This window comes from Tachysurus vachellii, chromosome 18, assembly GCF_030014155.1.
Source record: "Tachysurus vachellii isolate PV-2020 chromosome 18, HZAU_Pvac_v1, whole genome shotgun sequence".
In the NCBI taxonomy this organism is placed as follows: Eukaryota; Metazoa; Chordata; class Actinopteri; order Siluriformes; family Bagridae; genus Tachysurus; species Tachysurus vachellii.
In genome coordinates, this window is record NC_083477.1 from 10545623 (window position 1) to 10565033 (window position 19411).

A 19411-nucleotide genomic window follows, 5' to 3' on the forward strand; every position below is an offset into this window, starting at 1 on the left:
AAAAGATAGTTTAATTAATTAGCCTCAAAATAATTAGCAAAACCATTGTCCAAATGTCTTCCATAAATGCCTTCATAAAGAGTCCTTTTTCAATGCCCTGATTATTTAAAATGCTTATTTTGTAAGTAAACAATAATAAGAGCACTTTTTTCCGAAAACAAAAAAAAGAGAAAAGGCCGAGGATAAAGATGTACTGATAATACTTTCCGTTCATTTTTTTTTCAAAGGAAATTAACCATTGATCTAGTCTCAATGCACCGCTTAAGAGTAAAAACTAATTGAGGTGGACTAATTGAAGGGGAATTAGATAAAGAGATGAAGCTTCTGCATTACCATAATATATAAAACAAACTTTTGATTATGTTTTAAATAGGAAATTATATTTTTAAAATCCAGAGATGTTGAATGTTATGTTCACACTGATGTTGGTACATAGCAACATGTAAAAATTTCATGTACCATTTCAGCTCTTCAGCTTCCTCAAACCAAGTTGTGTGAATTCCTAGAATATTGGTTAACACTTATGTTAGTGTAGAATACCTTTCCAAATGACACCTACAGTATATAAAGTAGTTCAAAAGCACACAGCAGCTACTTTCAGTAGGTGTCATGTGGTCTCATGAAGACTGCAACACTATACCCTGTAGACCGGTCGTCAAACAAAACGGAGGTGGAAGAACTGTGCACTGGTCTCTTCTTGAAGTCCCTTACGGCTTCTGGTGAAAGGTTAACAGATGTAAACCACATGCTAATCTGATACTCTTCTAGCTTGTACAGCATGTGAACTTCTTGTCTTGTACGATAGCTTTCCATGTAACATATATGTAAGCAGATTAAAAGGTGCTGTCATGCAATTAACTATGATGTAAAGTTGACCAAGTCAGATAACACACATCAGTAGACTGATGCTGACATGGAGTTTTGTTGTATAACATTTTTACATGGTGACTATAACATTGTACCATAGTAGAGGTTTTGACAGTGACAGTTATTATGTTTCTGTCACATATACATTACAGCACTGTGAAATTCTTTCTTCGCTTATCCCAGCTTTGGAGGTTGAGGTCAGAACGCAGGGTCAGCCATGATATAGTGCCCATGGAGCACAGAGGGTTAAGTGCCTTGCTCAAGAGCTCAACAGTGGCAGCTTAGCAATGTAGCGGCTTGATAATAATATACTTTTGTATAATTTCTCTGCCACTGAAGTTTGTTTTGATATTTGATATTTGACTTTTTTGGGACTGGGATGTAGTACAAGCACACTGAGCTATGAAGAATAAATTTGTTAATAAAACAAAGTGCTGACTAACACCTGCAGCAATAAATCTTTATAAATGCTCATGTAGGTTTATGTTAATTGTCATCAAGGGTTTATGTACATGTCTTGAACAACACCGTTATGTAAAGCATTACCAACATTTACATTCATGATGAACCATATTGTGACCTGTACTCCTGGAAATGTGAAAGACTTTTGATGTTGGTTGATGTTACAACCATTTTAGTTACCGTCTCTTCTCCACTGTTATCCAGGTGGGAAATTACGAGTCTGGTATACTGCAGATGCGCTATCCTGTCTGGCCTCGTTATGGAACGTACTTGGAGCCAGTGGCTGATAACCGCCATTTAACAGTAGCCACCCTTGAAGAAAGGCCATTTGTAATAGTGGAGGCTGTAGACCCCAGCACTGGCACCTGCCTCAGCAACACTGTGCCCTGCAGACGCCAGTCAAACAAGACAGAGACGTAAGTAATCTTCTTTTGGGTTCTAGAGAACAATCTAGATAAGAGGATAAGTGGATAAAATGTTGTAAACAAAATGAATGCTAATCTGATTCAGATAAACTCAAATATCTTTGGAACAAAGGAAAATTCCAAACATGAAGGTTAACTGTCACAAGCATAATCTCATTTGTGTATGAATTTCTTCTTCATTTTGGCTTCAGTGGCTTCAGTCTTAATGCTAGTGATCATTAGCATTAGTGGTCATTAGAGAGTGGTCATTATAGAGCATGCTCAGAGTAACATGACCAGAGTATCAGTTTATATGTTATTCCTTATGACCAAAATTTTATTTGAGATTATGTAGTAGTGTTTTTTTCTTGTTCCATGATTTAGATCCAGACACATTCCTTTTTACAGATGAACTAGAAATAATCTCTGCCAACTGGTCAGATGGCAAGAGGTTATATTGGGTACGGATAACACATTTTGGTGTGAAGCAGACATGCTGGGAGATTCAATGTCAGTTGATAATTTGCCTCAGATTGAGGGGAATCAACAGCTGGAAGGTGACAAAAATCAGATGACATCCTGGCTATTAAAAATCCTGCTTCAAAACAACACTGGGATGAAATGAAAATCTTAAATGAGTGAAATCCAATTACGGTATAATGAATTACACCAAAAACAGGAGCCAATTTGGATTAATCTATTGAAGAGTGTAGTTCATCTTTCATTGAAAAGAATAGGAATGGGCTATATATTAAAGAAAAGGCTTGTATTATTTCTAAATCAACAACCTTATACTAGCATTATAGCTAACAGTGATGATTTCAGGGCTTGGAGCTTGCTGCAAATCTATTCCAGCTACACAGGTTCTCTCTAGTTGTATGTAGTTGTTCAGACACTGCAATGGCATTAAAGTCAACTCCATAGCAGTCCTTGCAACCTGTGCTGTATTTATCTTGCAAAGGCAACCCAAAAAGCAACGATTTACCACAATTCTTTGAGTCAATGGTGTCAAGTGAGTCATTACAGAGATTCCTACCAGGTTCTTCATCAAATAAGTATCCACATTTGTTCCTTTAGTTGTTTTTTTACAGCTTGGTTGTTCTTTATATCTCCTGAGAGCCCACTGTACGATGGCACTGGTTGATCTGTCACTGGTTGAGTTTCAAATCTCTGCAGACTTGATTAAAGTGCAGTCTGAGCAGAGAGGGGATCTCTGGGGCTTTCTGGCAGAGACTGACATCACCTTGTCCATGTTCTCCTACAGCTGGTGCGAAAAACTTTCACACACACTGTGTGTAAACACATTGAGATGCCTTTGGAAGCAGAGTTAAGCATCGTTGCTGAACTCTGAATGCTGCCAGGTGGTGTGACAGGGGAGCAGAGTGTTTACCATGAATCATCAGTGGGAGAGGCTTGTTTGCAGCCAGCAGTTTATTTGTTATCTTTTGCGTTGAATGTGTGTGTGTATATATATATATATATATATATATATATATATATATATATATATATATATATATATATATATATATATATATATTTGTGTGTGTGTGTGTGTGTGTGTGTGAATGTGTGTTTGTTTATGTTGACCTCTTTAGCCCCTCTTTGTCAAGGTACTGTTGTATGGATCATTAGTCTGGAGCACGGTTACAAGGTGATTTGTCATTAGAGTGCTCTGGTTTTGCTTCTGTACAGCTCACAGATTTTCCTCTGTGTCAAATCACTTTCTTTCCAACTTACAAATACACACACACATACACACACCCATATGCTCATTATCTGCTATCTATTCTGGAAGCCAATTAACCTGCAGCACCATGGCGAACCTTCTCCCCCAAGATACCAATGCAGTAACACACATCCGCCACTCACCTGCAGGCAAGGTCAAGCAAATCAGCTGCAAAGTTAAGTAAAAGAAGTTAGGAAATGTGTGCATGCTGCACAACATGCTTCACATATTCTCCTTGAAACCTGCCATAACAAAGCCCAAATCTAACCAGCAATAATGTCTAATCCCTAACAGTAGGCAGTCAAGCGTAACCTGTGCTAGTGACTTCATTTTAAGTTTTTGAGACAATTTTTGCCATCAGAGTGCCGACTGAGTGCTGCTCCATCTCACTGCTAGATCTCCCATAATCCTGCTTTTGGGAGACACTTTTCTCATCATGCTCCAGTAATACATACACTAAACCTTAAGAGTTGGTCTTTATCCTGTCTCTGTCTGCCTTAAATGCAAAGCCGTGGCTGTACACTTGCCTTGTTCTGTTCAAGCCAACTGTGTATATTCTGTATCCAACTTTCAATTGTAACATGTAGAAAAAGGCTACACTGAAAAGCAAAATCTTTAATGAGTTGCTCTTCTGTTGCTTGGTCAGTTCACAAATATGTACTGCTTTTCAGTAGTAAATGCTGGAGTAAATCTGGCTTTTATTGTGTCAGAAGTGAAGGTAACCCCACTGCATTTTATTTCAATTTCATCACTACGTTGCAGCAGTGGCAGACTGAAATGCAATCACTGAAGTCCAATCACAGTGATTTTGATGAGAGATGTAACAAAAGGACTTGGGTTGCCGTCTGTAAAAACAAACTGTTTATAGTTTCTTATTGCCACTTTATTTCATTACTACTGCACTGAAACTTTAATCAGCAAGTTTTTCACAATTATTACTAAAGCATTTAAAACTATTAATATCTGTCTGACCCTTTAAGCTATTTTTATCATATGTCTTTTCACAGTGTGGTATATTTTCTGCACTTTTCTGTTTATGTGTAACATTCCACAATTCTTTTCACCAACATGGATTCTATGAGTTTCTTCTTTTTTCCTCCTCTCTTTGATATAGTAAAAGCTGGAGAAAGAAAAGAAAATGTCAACAGCACCACATTAGCACCACTAATGAAAAATAAACTCTATCGTCCTTGCTTTAGAAGCCTTGCTTTAATCAGATAAATTAACATGGAATGCTAAATCAGTATAGAAACCATTTGGTATTTTTCTGAAATATTCTTGCATGAAGAAAGGGCCAAATTACATAAATATAAGAAATGTGGCAAAATATCAGCAAAAAGAAAACATTACTATTCATAAATCTATGTCACCTGACATTAGATGTGACCTAATCAAGCTTTATAGTAGCTGGCACTTGTAAATGTTTATATACTGTAAGTTTATGTCAACTGTAATGAAGATAATGAGATTGAGATAATGATAATAATGAGATTATTCATGAATTTAGGAAGTTTAATTAGGATTACATTATCTGAATAAAGTATAGCATGGAATCTTAAATATGAGATTTTTTTTTGCTTTTGTATGAATATAATTTTAAGTAATATTCATTCTGGCAGATCCGATCAAAATACAGATTCCAATATTATGTTTTAAAAGGAGTAAGATGTTATACCTGAAAATAAAAATAAAACATTGAGATGCATGAAAATGCATAAAGAATATTTCTCCATGTCTTGTGCATGTGTGTGGTGTTTGATTGGCACATGTGACAGTATCTGTGAGAGGAAACTGTACAGCAGGAACATCTGCAGTGTGGTTTAAAGTGTAGCATTGAAGAGGACAAAAAGCAAACAGAAGGAAACTTGGATATAATCTCCAGTGCAGCAGCTCATATACAGTGAGAAATAACAATTTATTAGATTTGTTTTGGCCAGGCCTGGATGTCCTTCCATCTGTTATAGCTGTGACATAGCACAAGGACCTGCCGTGACGAGCTGGACCCACCCACTCACTGCTGACGTCACTGGTCCTCTTATACGCTTTCACTATCTCACCATTATTTTCCATTTGCTTGAGCTTCCTCTTTCCCCTTCTCCATACTGCTGACTACGTTTTTGGCACTAGTGTGTGTGTGTGTGTGTGTGTGTGTGTGTGTGTGTGTGTGTGTGTGTGTGTGTGTGTGTATGTGTGTGAACGTGTGTGTTTGTCCCACATGATGGGACATGATGGGACATGATGCTGTTCTCCAGCTCTCTCCAAATAACACACAGTGACATCACCATGCCATCTGATTGGATTTATTGACTCTTAGTATTCTCTATTCATATCAATTATTGATTGATAATATCTATCAGTCTTGCACTAATAATTCACAATCAACAAAACATGAAGCTAATATAGAAAACTATGTGCTGTTAATGAGACACAGCCAGTGTCTCATAAATTTCCCATTTATACACTAAATGTCCTTTTTTTCACTTGTTCCCCAGCAGTTTTGACTGCAAGCACCAAATGATAATTTATGAAAGCAGCATTTGTAAACTGACTAAAATTTGTGAATGATGGATGAAAGTTGTCTCATTTTCTGGTTGACCTGTTTAAAGCACTAAATTAAAACAGCAACTCTGTTATTATTTCTATATTTTTTAGAAATTAGCTGACAGTAATGGCTGCTCTTATATCTACAGGATCATCGGTGATACTGAGCCCTACACCAAACTGTGCTGTAAAGGGTTTTGCATTGACATCCTAAAGAAACTTTCCCGTAACATCAAGTTCTCCTATGATCTCTATTTGGTCACCAACGGCAAACATGGCAAGCTCGTCCGAGGTGTTTGGAATGGCATGATTGGAGAGGTGAGAGAGCACTGAGGCGGTGCAGCTCTGCTCATGTTTCAGTATCTGAAGTACTTAGTCTAGGGAGATTTATACCAAATTTAAAATAATTGTACAATGATGAACTATTAACTTTCTATGTTCCTGATTGAGGACATGTTAAAAGGAACAGGACCAGGACCAGGCTGTTAACACTGGAATAAAACTGTGTGGATATGAACACCAAATTATGTATAATTTGTATTATGTATACAGAGTACAGCCTTTGTTATACTATGGTGTTGTTTTTCCCTCCTAATTACAGCCAATGCTTCTCTCAAGGGATACAAGTGGATGTTAATTACTCCAGTAAAACGATCACTTATTTAAACTATAATAATCACAGAAGATTATTGCTTGGTACAATAATGCAAACTACCACCAATGAATATGAACACAAGTGAGAGCATGAAAAAATATAAAAATCACCATAAAACATGTTAGCCTGATGATGTGCAATTATTTCTTCTATTTAACACCAATTATCATGACTTGATTTGGGTATTGAACTCAAGTTTAAAAGTTTTCAAAATGAAACTTAAAGTAATCCATTGTCTTGTGAGTTTATCTTCTACTTTATCTTCAAGTTGAGTTTGCTCACATTTTGAAGCAGCAGGTGAACTTTTGTTTTTAATATGAACCATCCTGAAACCTTATCTCATGGTGCACACTCACATTTTGGTGCAGATCATTTTTTTTTAAATCTCAATGAATTTGTGGGAAGTGATGGCTCAGAGGTTAAGGCTTTGAGCTACTGATTAAATCAGTTCAAGATCTCAAATCCCAGCATTGCCAAGCTGCTATAATTGGGTCCTTGAGCATGACCCTGTCTCAACTGTTAGACACTCTGGTTGAAAGTGTCAGCTAAAAGTAGTGTATTTGATTTTTTTTTTTTCAAACTCAGTGTATTCATAAAGTATTTCACTAGAATTAGGTTAGTATTTATTTATTATCTTTAGACTAAACTGAAAACCCCTTGAGTAAGCAAAAGAAAGATAGAAAGAATGCAAGCAGGCAGATGAATATGGAAGATAGATAGATAGATAGATAGATAGATAGATAGATAGATAGATAGATAGATAGATAGATAGATAGATAGCTTTTTTGTCTGTACAGTCACTGAATGATGAACGTGCACTATAAGAGGTGCAGCTTCTTACACTATAACATAAAAGTGTGATCATACATCCCAGTCAAACTGAAACATGAATGTCTAGCTTAGGTGACAGGTAAAACTACTGAATTAAAAAATAAAATGTATTTCCTTTTTTATCTGACTGTTTTAGGTGATGAAGAGATCATACTGAAGTGATCTGAACTGTCAGTGAACCAAATGCCATAACAATTTATTAGAAAAATGGCTTAAAGCTGCAAAGAAATGGCATTTAGCCATCTGTTTAACTGGATGTCGAGTTTAAACTTCTATGCTCTTTTTTAGAGGTAAAAAAAAGGCTAATGTGTTTTTCTGTCTATTTAAGGTGGTCTATAAGAGGGCAGACATGGCCATTGGGTCTCTGACTATAAACGAAGAGCGCTCTGAGATCATTGATTTTTCAGTGCCGTTTGTGGAGACAGGGATCAGTGTGATGGTGGCCAGGAGCAATGGAACTGTGTCTCCATCTGCCTTTTTGGGTATATGTCTCACATCATTCATTAATCTTTGTTCATTTATTATTTTTTAACATATGTCAGGCATGTCACTAATACTGTATGTGCCTTGAGTTATCCCTCTATCACATCATCAGCATAGAGATAGTAAATAATATTCTGATTTCATATAGTTTTGTGATTAGACACTTTTTATCCTCCTTCTTTGTGACAGAGCCCTACAGCCCTGCTGTGTGGGTGATGATGTTTGTGATGTGCCTGACAGTGGTGGCCGTGACTGTCTTTGTGTTTGAGTACTTCAGCCCTGTAGGGTACAACCGTAGCCTGGTCAGTGCGAAAGGTAAGTGGAGCAGGACTGAGAGCAGAAATGAGGACAGATGAACAAAACACTCCCAAAATAATGAAGCCTGATAAATCTGAAATGACTGATCTGATGAATCATTCGACTTCATTGTGACCTGCTTTACACACTCATTTTCTTTTGCAGGAAGTTTGATTAATGGTGTAGTTAGAAATTTTGTCTGAGACTACATGAAATTGAATGAAACCAGAGCCTTTATTATGAAATTGCCACGGAGGACTAAAAAAGATAAAATGAGTATTGGCCGGTGATCTTATGATGGTTTAAAGTGTAGCATACAGTATGGCCCCCGATTACCCTGTTATTATAGTGAAATCTAAAGGAAAGGCATGTAGTCATGTTGTGCTGTGAGGAGAATAAATCTGGATCTTGCTAGCTTACATGGTTAACTACGTAATCAGGAAAGTGCTGCTAAAGTGACCCTGTAGAGTTACAGCATTTATTACAGCAACTCACTGGCAGCAGAGTTTTTGTAATAAATATTATAACATTTGTTTGTAGTAGGCACACTGTATTGCATTTTTAATTAGCATACAAAGCTGTATTTTACATGACTACATTTCAGCAGAGACGCTAATTAGCTAAACTAATTTCCATACAAAACCACTTCTTAATAAATCAGTTTTAATGGTTCCCTAAATCCTTTTGAAAATTTTTATTCTTAAATATTTTATTTCTAAACATAATTTAAAAAGCATTTCAGAGAAGATAGCTAGCACATTTTGCTCTGCTTTTTCTCCCTGTAAACAACAGTTTAGATAGGTTTTGCTAATTTGCTCAGATCTACTGCCTATATTTATTTTTAGCCTTTTTTTCTTTTGTTAATGTCATTTTATACTAGCTCCAATTCCAGTACCTTATGTAACTGGCTAGGCAGCAAGCTAGCTGATGGCAAATTTTAATTATCATATGTTATTTCATTTATATAATCAGCAATCTTCCTTTCATGAGGTGAAAGCATTTACTACTGCTTCAATATGTTTTTAGTTTCTTAGTTCTATGTTTAATTGAGTATGATTTTTACATAATTTCTCAGTAAATTATCCACTCAGAACATCCAATTTTCAGTGTAAATGAATTGTAATTTCTAGTTAGCATTTAACCACAAAACTACAATATTAAGTATGAAAACATAAAAAAGAAATATCCATTTTAGATCCTGGTGGGCCAACCTTTACCATTGGGAAATCAGTGTGGCTGCTTTGGGGGATTGTCTTCAACAATTCTGTGCCAATCGAGAACCCAAAGGGGACCACGAGCAAGATCATGGTGCTGGTATGGGCCTTTTTCGCTGTCATCTTCCTGGCGAGTTACACAGCCAACCTAGCAGCATTCATGATCCAAGAGCAGTACATTGACACAGTTTCTGGACTGAGTGACAAAAAAGTAAGCAATTATGCTATTTTTATTTATTTACTTATTAAACTGATTTTAAAGTCACCGTGGACAACTTATGGAGGTGAAAGTAGATGTTTTATGATGCTCAGTATTTTGTAATTAAATTTTCGAGTCATGTGAAAACATTATCAGAAGCCACTAAATTACTTGATTGAAAATAAAAAATTTATCTGTTTGCTTATAAATCATGTATGAAATCCCACAGAGGAGGGGGTATAGAATTTGATTAAAAACTGAATGATTGTTTACAGACCCTAAATTACTAACAGTAAAAAAGCAGATCACAGACCATATTAAATTTTAGACTGTTTGCCTTTAGCACAATACAAGTTCGCAACAATACAAACTCTTTCAAAGGAGAACATAAAGCTATCTGACAATTAAGGACTTAAGACCAATCTTCATTATAATTCATTCAAAGGCATGATATAAGTACATCTGCATTTCTGTACTGTATTATATTTCTATTAGTCAGAGAGATATAATTCTCCTTTTAGCCTCATTGAAAGAGACCATTATTTAATATAAAAAAAGTGTCCCTAATTATATTTACTGTCAGTGAAGATCTTAATTAAATCCAGCAATAATATAAATTTTGAAAACATTATTTCACTTCATCAGCTGATGCAAGATGCAAATGTTATTTGCTTCACTATGCATTCTAATTATATAAAAACAGTATTGGAACATTTTGTGCATTATAATGCAATCAAGGAGACAGCTAATAGATCTGAGCTTTTATTATGGCATTACAAAGACCTTTATTATGACTAAAGTGATTTAATTGATTGGACAAACGTTCAGTTATTCAGACATGAGCTATACCTGTGAGAATGACCTTAAGAATAAATGGCTCACGGCCACCATGCAGGTTGAGAGGAATTGATTCAATATGAAATCATTTCAAACTAGTAACTTGTTTACTTCTAGACAACATTTGTCCTGGCATGTTGTAGATCCTGGCTTGCATTGAGAGTCAACATTAAAATGAAGCCAAGGGCTATTTGTTTCATTTGCATTTTGTATCTCATTTCCTTATGGTTTAGACACATAAACGAGCACAGTGAATCACAACTTACTGTAGTAGTGTTTCCAAACTGCATTACAGTGCATAGCAACAGAAATATGAAAAGACCACCTTATATCTCTGCAAAACATAATACCTTATGCATATCATTATACATTCATAACAGGCTTACACGCACAATGCCCTAGAGGGAGCACTGAGTCTCTAGCAAAAGCTTTTACAAAGCTCTGTGAATGAAACAGAGCTGCAGAGGAAATGTGTAAGATTCATTCAAGTAACACTAATCCTCATGCTGGTCATGCACAGTGGAAACATAAGTGAAAATACTAGAACAGTCCCTCCCAGCACCTCTTAAATCCTCTAGGTATGAATAGTAAAACTTGTTGACACAGCGCTCATTAAATTCTAAATTTTATCCACAGAGCCAAATATTCTCTTCCACTCATACTGTACATGCATGGCAATCCTCAACTGCAACTTTTCTCATGCTTCATATTAGTACACTGATATTATTGCTTGGAATCCTGGAATTCTAGACAAAGATCACCTTGCAAAAGAATCCACATAAAATTCATAAAAGAAAAATAAAGTAATTAGATTAAAGAAAAAAAAAATGGGTTTAAAGCCAACTGAATTTTCAAATGAAACTTTTGTGACATCTTGCCTGCCTCAGTTCCAGAAGCCACAGGAGCAGTATCCACCATTTCGCTTCGGGACAGTGCCTAACGGCAGCACAGAGCGGAATATAAGAAGCAACTATCCTGAGATGCACTCCCATATGGTCAAGTACAACCAAAGGGGTGTGGAAGATGCTTTGAACAGCCTTAAAACTGGGTACAATTTGACTTGCTTCTCCACATACTAACGTATAATTTGAGTAACACTGTTAGTTCCTTCAGTTAATTTTCAATCTTTGTTGTAAACAGCAAACTTGATGCCTTTATTTATGATGCCGCCGTGCTGAACTACATGGCTGGTAAAGATGAGGGCTGTAAACTGGTGACCATTGGAAGTGGGAAGGTTTTCGCAACTACAGGCTACGGCATTGCATTACAGAAGGAGTCCCGCTGGAAACGGCCCATTGACCTTGCCCTCCTCCAGTTTCTCGCTGATGGTAACCTCATAAAATTGTCTGAGTCGTTTACAAATAAGTTACAGAGAGCAGCGTAACCTCTAAGTTTGACTCTTTTACAAGCAGTGGTAGAGCCAAGCCATTTCAAGTGAGATCATGGTTTGCTGACTAATGGTTGCAAATTGCACCACAAAGACAACATGCACTGTTATTATGAAAAAAGTGTATATAAAATCACTGAATATTTCATTGAATTAATTCTTTAGTGTAACAGTAAAAACCACAGGGCTCAGTTTCTTAGAAATAAAATACTTAATAGTATTATATGCTTAGTTGACCACTCACTGAGCTATTATTTTTATTTTCCTACCCCTACCTCTGTGTTCTAGTGTAAATTATTACCTCACGCGCACTCATTTTCTACCGCTTATCCGATAAATTATTACCTGAAGAATTTAATTTTTTTATTTAGGTGATACTCAGAAGCTGCAGACAGTGTGGCTAACTGGAATCTGCCGCAATGAGAAGAAAGAAGTGATGAGCTCCAAGCTGGACATTGACAACATGGCTGGAGTGTTCTACATGTTGCTGGTGGCCATGGGTCTAAGTCTGCTGGTGTTTGCTTGGGAACACTTGCTCTATTGGAAACTACGCCACTCTGTGCGCAAGTCTGAACGCCTCGACTTCTTACTGGCAATCAGTAGGGTGAGTGTTTTGGTAATGTTCGTTTTTGGTGTTTCTAACATTATAACAATTTCCAAAGACACAACACATACTTCTACAAATCCATAAAAACCTTGATCTCCACAATGTTACAAGAATTACTGGCAAAACGTTTTACTAGTCTAGATTTACTAGATAGTCAAGGAAGGTTTTTTTAAGGCTTTGGTCTGCCAATTTACGGACCATTTGCCCAGCCAAATACAATCATGTTTTAATTTGATTGGTTTACTGATTGATATGTAACAAAAATGTTATACAAATACTAAAGCTCCACAATGCCAATCAAGGTAAATCCCAATTTATCTCATATTTGTTTGTTGGCGTCAGTGGATATTTAAATAACAAATGGTGGATATCAGCATCGGTCTAAAAACCGAGAATTTAGATGCTTCTGTAAAAATGACCACAAAGTATTTGCCAGTCATAAAACTACAAAAAAGGTCAATAATGTTTGATTAAAATGAAAGATCTGAAATGTTTCTCGATGTTCATTTCCTTAAGGCTACCCTGCATAGGACATTTGTTCCATTTTGAAAATGTAATATTAATAACCTCATTATGAAATCTGGATATACTGACAGACATGGTGTTAGTTTAAGCCTCCTGGGTTAAGAACCAATTTGAAAGTAAAATCTATTAAATAGCATAAAATTGGAGAAGAATAATACCACAAATGCACATTCAGCTTCTGACTCATTTTAAATACTGTTATTGCACATAAGCCTTAAAGTGAAAACCAAAATGACAATAAACAGTAGGGAAGAGTTTTGCTTTTGTTTACACTGACCGAATACTTGGTAGAATTTTGACATAATTAAATGAAATATATTAGCAAAGAATCTATATATTCATATTATAATGTCTTGCTAGAACACTGTACAAACATGCATTTTTCTTTGTAGGGTATCTACAGCTGCTTCAATGGTGTGGAGGATACAGACCAGAACGGAAGTATACAGAGCCCAGATGTCACTAGCAGTTACACCCAGGCCAACATGCTAAAGATGCTTAAGACAGCAAAGGATATTGTCTCCTCAGCCAGAGTGGAGAACTCCTTGGACAATGCCACTAAGACGATTGAGAATTGGAGCCGCAGAGCTCCAGAAGCTTCAAAACCTATTCTTCCGACCCGTCTCATTAGCACTGATGCCAGTCATGGTCGTCTTCCCTATATTTCCAGTGTCACCAGCAACCATACACCTTACACCCAGAGGGCACTGACTTCCACTTTCCCCCTGCATTATGGAAACAGTGCCACCTTGATAGAGAAACCTCGAGTAGTGACAAGACCTACCACGTTACGGTACACTCTTCCCGCACGGACGAATCACCATCATATATATGAACGGACACTACCTATTTCTAGTCTGAGCAGTCCCCATATTGCTATGAGGGACCCCCCACCTCCTACAGCCCCAAAGCCACACCACAGCACCAGGCTATTCATGGACAGCCAGGGCTGCCACCAAATGGCCCCCTCCTTTCTCCCTTACCGTGAGTTCCATGTCCCGGATATCTATGTGGAACACCAAGACCCTCCTGAGAGCCGGAAACTGTACAATGAAGGACTGGGCCGCAAGAAGAGGTCCCACAGCTATGTGGCACCGTCACCAGAACCCCGGCGCAGGAATGATTATGATGAACCAACCTCTTGCCTGGCTGAGCTTAGAGCTAATCAGCTCCTAGAAAACCATGCCCATACTTCACCCTGCATGGGAAGCCACTACCAAAGGCCCGGTGGCAGCTGCAACTCCTGCATGAAACCATACCTGGAGCCAGATATGGATGATGTCCCTTTGCTAGGAAAGGAAAAACTGAACCGTCGCGCCTCTTTCCTCAGGGCCACATGGGGTGGTGACAAGTTGTGGCATGTAGATGAGAAGCCTTCAACGTCTGCATCTTCTGCTAGTCGAATCAACATGCCTGACCTCTTTCCTCGTGTAGTGGTAGCGAATCCCAAGCCTTCAAAGATGTATGCCAATTCTAGTAACAACTTTTGCTACAATATGCCAGCTGAGCCAGCCTATCTTGACCCAGCTCACATGGGTTCCTATCCTTACAAGCCACAGAAACTCAAATACTCTCATTCTACTCGCCTTCCCTCATACCGTGAGGCAATTCTTCAGAATGCAGCAGCTCTGCGGCGATCTTCTTCCACAGTTGTGCACAGACATTACTCCACCTACCTGAACTCATATACTGACTTGCCAGTATACATGGGCCCACTTCCACAGGGGCCTGCACATTTCTATGATCACTCCAAAGACATGTGTCATCTGTTCCCCTGTATCAACCACTGCACAAATGATGCTACCCTGGTAACCCGGATAGGTGGAAGGCCTGTCATGTATGAAAACACTGCTTTTAGAGGCTACGAGGGTGCTGGATGTTCACGTGAAGAACCACCTCTGCAGCCACTGCACAGGTTACCACCCTCATCTAAGAACAGGGACCGCAGACAGGTTTTGGTGGCACGGAGGCTTAACAGTCCCTATGTACCAAAGCCCTGGGGCAGAGTATCTAGTCTGGAGTCTGAAGTCTAAAAGGCTCAAAGGTTTGTCCCATTATATACTTGACAACATGGAAGAATAAGAAATGTGTGAACTTCTAGAAGGCTTTAAATCTTGCAAAAATAAAAGACGTGCTGAAGGTGGAAATGGAAGTGGACTGGAAGTCATATTTCCAGTGCAATAATATGCAAGGCAGAAGGAAGGAGATAAAGGGCACAACTACTGTATGTGATTACTGCTGGGACATCCGTATACTTTAAAATGCTAAAAGAAGTAAATATAATATTGAGTAATTGAATTCTTATATATGAAACCTGAGCCTATACATTATTATTATTATTATTATTATTATTATTATTATTATTATTATTATTATTATTATTATTATTAATAAAAATGGGGTTTTAAATGCAGTTGCACAAGTATGGTCATTCTCTACAAACAGATGAAGCAGACTGCAAGTAGCCCACATGGGTTGAAATAATCTTCAAGTAATGTTTGTTTTTGGGCAAATCAGCATTCCACAGTTTTGGAGTCAACTCCAAGGCATTGCAAAATTTTATAAAATCAACCACTACAAAAAGGTCTTCCAAAAATTTTTTGTAAGTTACTGGTTTTCAGAAAAGTGACTGTTTGGGGCTTTTTATTTGCTCCATTGATGTAACTTAGATTTTAAGACTGGTGAACTGCAACTGATTTTTCCGTCTGTATTTCCACAATTTGTTTCACTGTTTAATAAATGACTGGTGGCTTTAAGAGCCTTTTGGAATGGGCTCTGTTGTCTTCTGTGAAATGGTCAAATGTGTTATAAGATGATCACGATAGAGGGCAAACAATAAATAAAATATTCCTGTTCTCTAAAATCATTATGTATCTACACACAATGCACGCACAGCATAACCTTGATGAAGTCAACTTCATTTGGTCAAATATAACTAAAATAATGCTTCTCTACTTAGATCAATATCAAAATCAAATTTTAAAAATCATAATTTTAAATCATTTAAAAATGTCAGCCTCCACCATGATTGTGGTTAAAACTCTTTAAGCTGCTAGGGAAAAGTTCTTTCTTAAGACAGACTACATCTTGCCACGAAGCTGTGACATGCAAACAGATATCTTTCTGTGTTGACAGTAATATTGATGCTGAAGCAGGTGATCCTTTTTCTGACAAATGATTCACTGCATGCAGATACAATATCACACAGAGAGGGCATTTGATGATAAACAGCCATACATCAACCCACAGACAGAGCCATCAGAATATGTAGATCTGTTTAAAAGTCAAGAGAAGACAGATATGTGGACTCCAACTTGGCCATCCTGCATGGCATTATCTTTAGTATCAAGGTTATGGCTGCATGTAAAAGAAATTGGGTTCTTCCTGAAATAGGTAACTTAAATAGAAATTCATTCATTTCACTTACTCTTTTCTGACAATCTTATTGTTTCACCAAACATAACGAATCTTTAATCCTCTATACAACAATTTAAACAACTCTAACTTATATCATAGAATAAAGAACAAAAATGCAAAACACAGACTATTAAACAATATTTACACACCCATATGTGGACCTTCTCCAAACTCTTCCCACAAAGTTGATGGTATGTAACTGTCTAAAATGTCTTTGTATGCTGTGTGATTACAGTTTCACTTTACAGGGACTTGACAATGCTCCTGGGTGCAAAAAAAGATGTTCCATGAAGAAAATGCCTTGATTATTACCACATATTATTCCTGAATAATTCCTTTATTCACATATCCCAGCTTTTGGAAGTTAGGGTACCATGGGGAAGTTGTGGCCTAATGGTTAGAGAGTTTGACTCCTAACCCTAAGGTTGTGGGGTCAAGTCTTGGGCCGGCCACGACTGAGGTGCCCTTGAGCAAGGCACCGAACCCCAACTGCACCCCGGGGGCCGCAGCATAAATGGCTGCCCACTGCTCCGGGTGTGTGTTCACGGTGTTTGTGTGTTCACTGCTGTGTGTGTGCCCTTTGGATGGGTTAAATGCAGAGAACGAATTCTGAGTATGGGTCACCTGTATGTCACGTCACCTTCACTTTCATGATACTTGAAGCCTGATCAGCTGGCCGACTTCTCAGAGCCTTAGCCACTTGCGCCACCACCGACATGGTTTACAAGGTGGAAGCACACCTTTTGAATGAATTTAAATTCTGATAGGCCTCCTCATACAACATTCCACATTCCTGATGACATCCTCTCCAGAAGAGTGGAATGCCTTTTTAATGGGATGTTTAACAAATCACATATAAATGTCATGGTCAGGTGTCCAAATACTTTTGGCCATATAATGTATGTTTACAAGAATAACAGTATAGTTATTTAAAATAGCAAACTTTCGGATACAGAGGGTTCAGGCAATATTAAGGATACAAGTCCTATTGCAATTGGATTTTTTCTTTCCATTTGCAGTTAATATACTGTAAATGTCTTTGATTTTGGTTATGATTTCAGAAACTATATTATTTTAATATTTTAAAGGCACAGCACTTATGTTGCCATCTCTTAGTGCTAGAGTCTGCGGTTTGATGATGAGCTTGGAATACTGTCTGTTTTTAGAGGTTTTTCTGTTGGAGTTTTTGTTCCTTGTGTCCGCATAGGGGTTCTTTGGTTTCCTCACACCCCTCAAAATATGCCAATGGGTGGACTGATTAAGATAAATGGACTGGCATCCTTCCTGGGATTTGCTCCAGATCCACTATGGGCCTGACAGGATTAAGCAGCTACTGAAAAGTGAGTGAGTAATTATTTTATTACACTGTGGTAATGTACTGTATGTTGTGTGATCTTACTAATACACTGCTCAACTCGATCTTTAGAGACATCATATAGCAATCTGGATTTAAATGGTTTTGACAGGGACTGAGAACAAAGCTGTGATGGATGGATCTGATTAATCTCTGGAGCATGTTCTAAATCTGCATGCTGTATCAGCAACAGCGAACACACAGTTAGTGCTCATCTTCAATTATGGGAGGTTCTGGAGGTGCGGACATTGGTACAGTAACATATAGAAACAGCTATATCATTAGCCATTATTACAAGGTTAAGACATACTATGAAAATAATTCTAGTCATGCTAGCTACAGGCCTGCTGGTCAGGTAGATGGCAGGAACTGCTGACCCAATCATTTGGGGTGAATGTGTGGTTGATGGAGGAGAAATGAATCTGGCTTCAATGCTGCTGTGTTAGTTGATCTGATTATCATATGGTGTTCAACAGCATACAGTTTGCACTGTAGGAACAGAGACAGACTCCTGTGTGTTAGCCAAGCTTAACTAAAAGAAAAGTAGATTTATTCATTGATCAAGATTGTGATATTTCCCATCTTCTTTTTCTTTTTTTAAGGCATGGTAAAAGTAAAAGGGAATTATAGAACAATTTTTAAATTATATTATACTTTATTTTCTGAATTATAACAGTTTGTCATATAAAAGAATGAGAAAATGTAAGAGATGCTACAGGTGAAATGTTTGGAGATTGCACAATTGGGCAGAATGTGGGCTTGCAATCAGGGCTGTATGCTTGCTTGTTGGATATTTACTTAGTGTGTTCCACCTATCACACAGGAGTGGGTTTTATGATTAAGAGTTGAGCGAGGAGAAAGAAAAAAAAAAAAAAGAGTCTTCACACGAGTTGAAGAAAGAGCTCATGGGAGAAGTTAACGAGCTCTAAATAACGGGAAAGATTTATAACTGCAAACCATGAGTTATAATAGTTTAATGTTTACTCAAAAGTATTCCTGTTTATTTCAGTGGAGTCCCCCTTTCCCCTGGAAAACAGGCCCTGAAAGAATTGGGAGCAAATTATTTGTTAGTTACGGCCTGTGGTGAAATTTGAGGGTTTACTTCGAAACATTAATGACTCGATTGTGTTGCAATTTTTCCTGCTCTTTGGGAGACATGGAAAGAAGCAAGCTCTGTTGCCTCTTATGAGCCTTGATGTTTCTGGAGTAGCCGAGACCCTCAGCCCTCCACGCTGCAACAGCTTAGGCCAGAAAAAAATCCTAAGGGGGTAGAGGTGCTACAGACACCCAGAAAGTGACCATCTTATCTTCTGCTCGGAATGTTATAAGCTTTGCATGGAGTCTGTGAAACCAGGAGTAATTGTGGTGCCATGCCATAATCTCTGAAAATATGATTTCTAAAAGCATAAAAGAGATAAATGCCTTTGGCTCTTAAGAAGTGTGAGAACTTCCCAGTTAATCAAATCCTAAAATGGAATCTTAAAAACGTCTGTGCCACATGCAGCTCCGAACCAATTTCATACATTTCACACTCTAACTAATAATGGACACTTCTTCACTCTCTTGCATCTTACTCTTTTGATAAAGTTGAGGCACACATAC

At 37.6% G+C, this 19411-nt stretch overlaps 1 protein-coding gene across 1 annotated transcript in view; it reads left to right on the forward strand.

The window, feature by feature from the left end:
• Window positions 1-15244, forward strand: part of grin2ca (glutamate receptor, ionotropic, N-methyl D-aspartate 2Ca) — a 51803-nt gene extending 36559 nt beyond the window's left edge. The window contains exons 5-13 of the mRNA XM_060892386.1: window positions 1534-1745; window positions 6153-6321; window positions 7818-7971; window positions 8162-8287; window positions 9465-9694; window positions 11407-11567; window positions 11660-11847; window positions 12278-12510; window positions 13431-15244. Of these exons, the coding sequence (XP_060748369.1) occupies window positions 1534-1745; window positions 6153-6321; window positions 7818-7971; window positions 8162-8287; window positions 9465-9694; window positions 11407-11567; window positions 11660-11847; window positions 12278-12510; window positions 13431-15071 (3114 nt within the window). The 3' untranslated portion in view covers window positions 15072-15244. The remainder of the gene's footprint in view (window positions 1-1533; window positions 1746-6152; window positions 6322-7817; window positions 7972-8161; window positions 8288-9464; window positions 9695-11406; window positions 11568-11659; window positions 11848-12277; window positions 12511-13430) is intronic.
• The last annotated feature ends 4167 nt before the right edge of the window (window positions 15245-19411 follow it).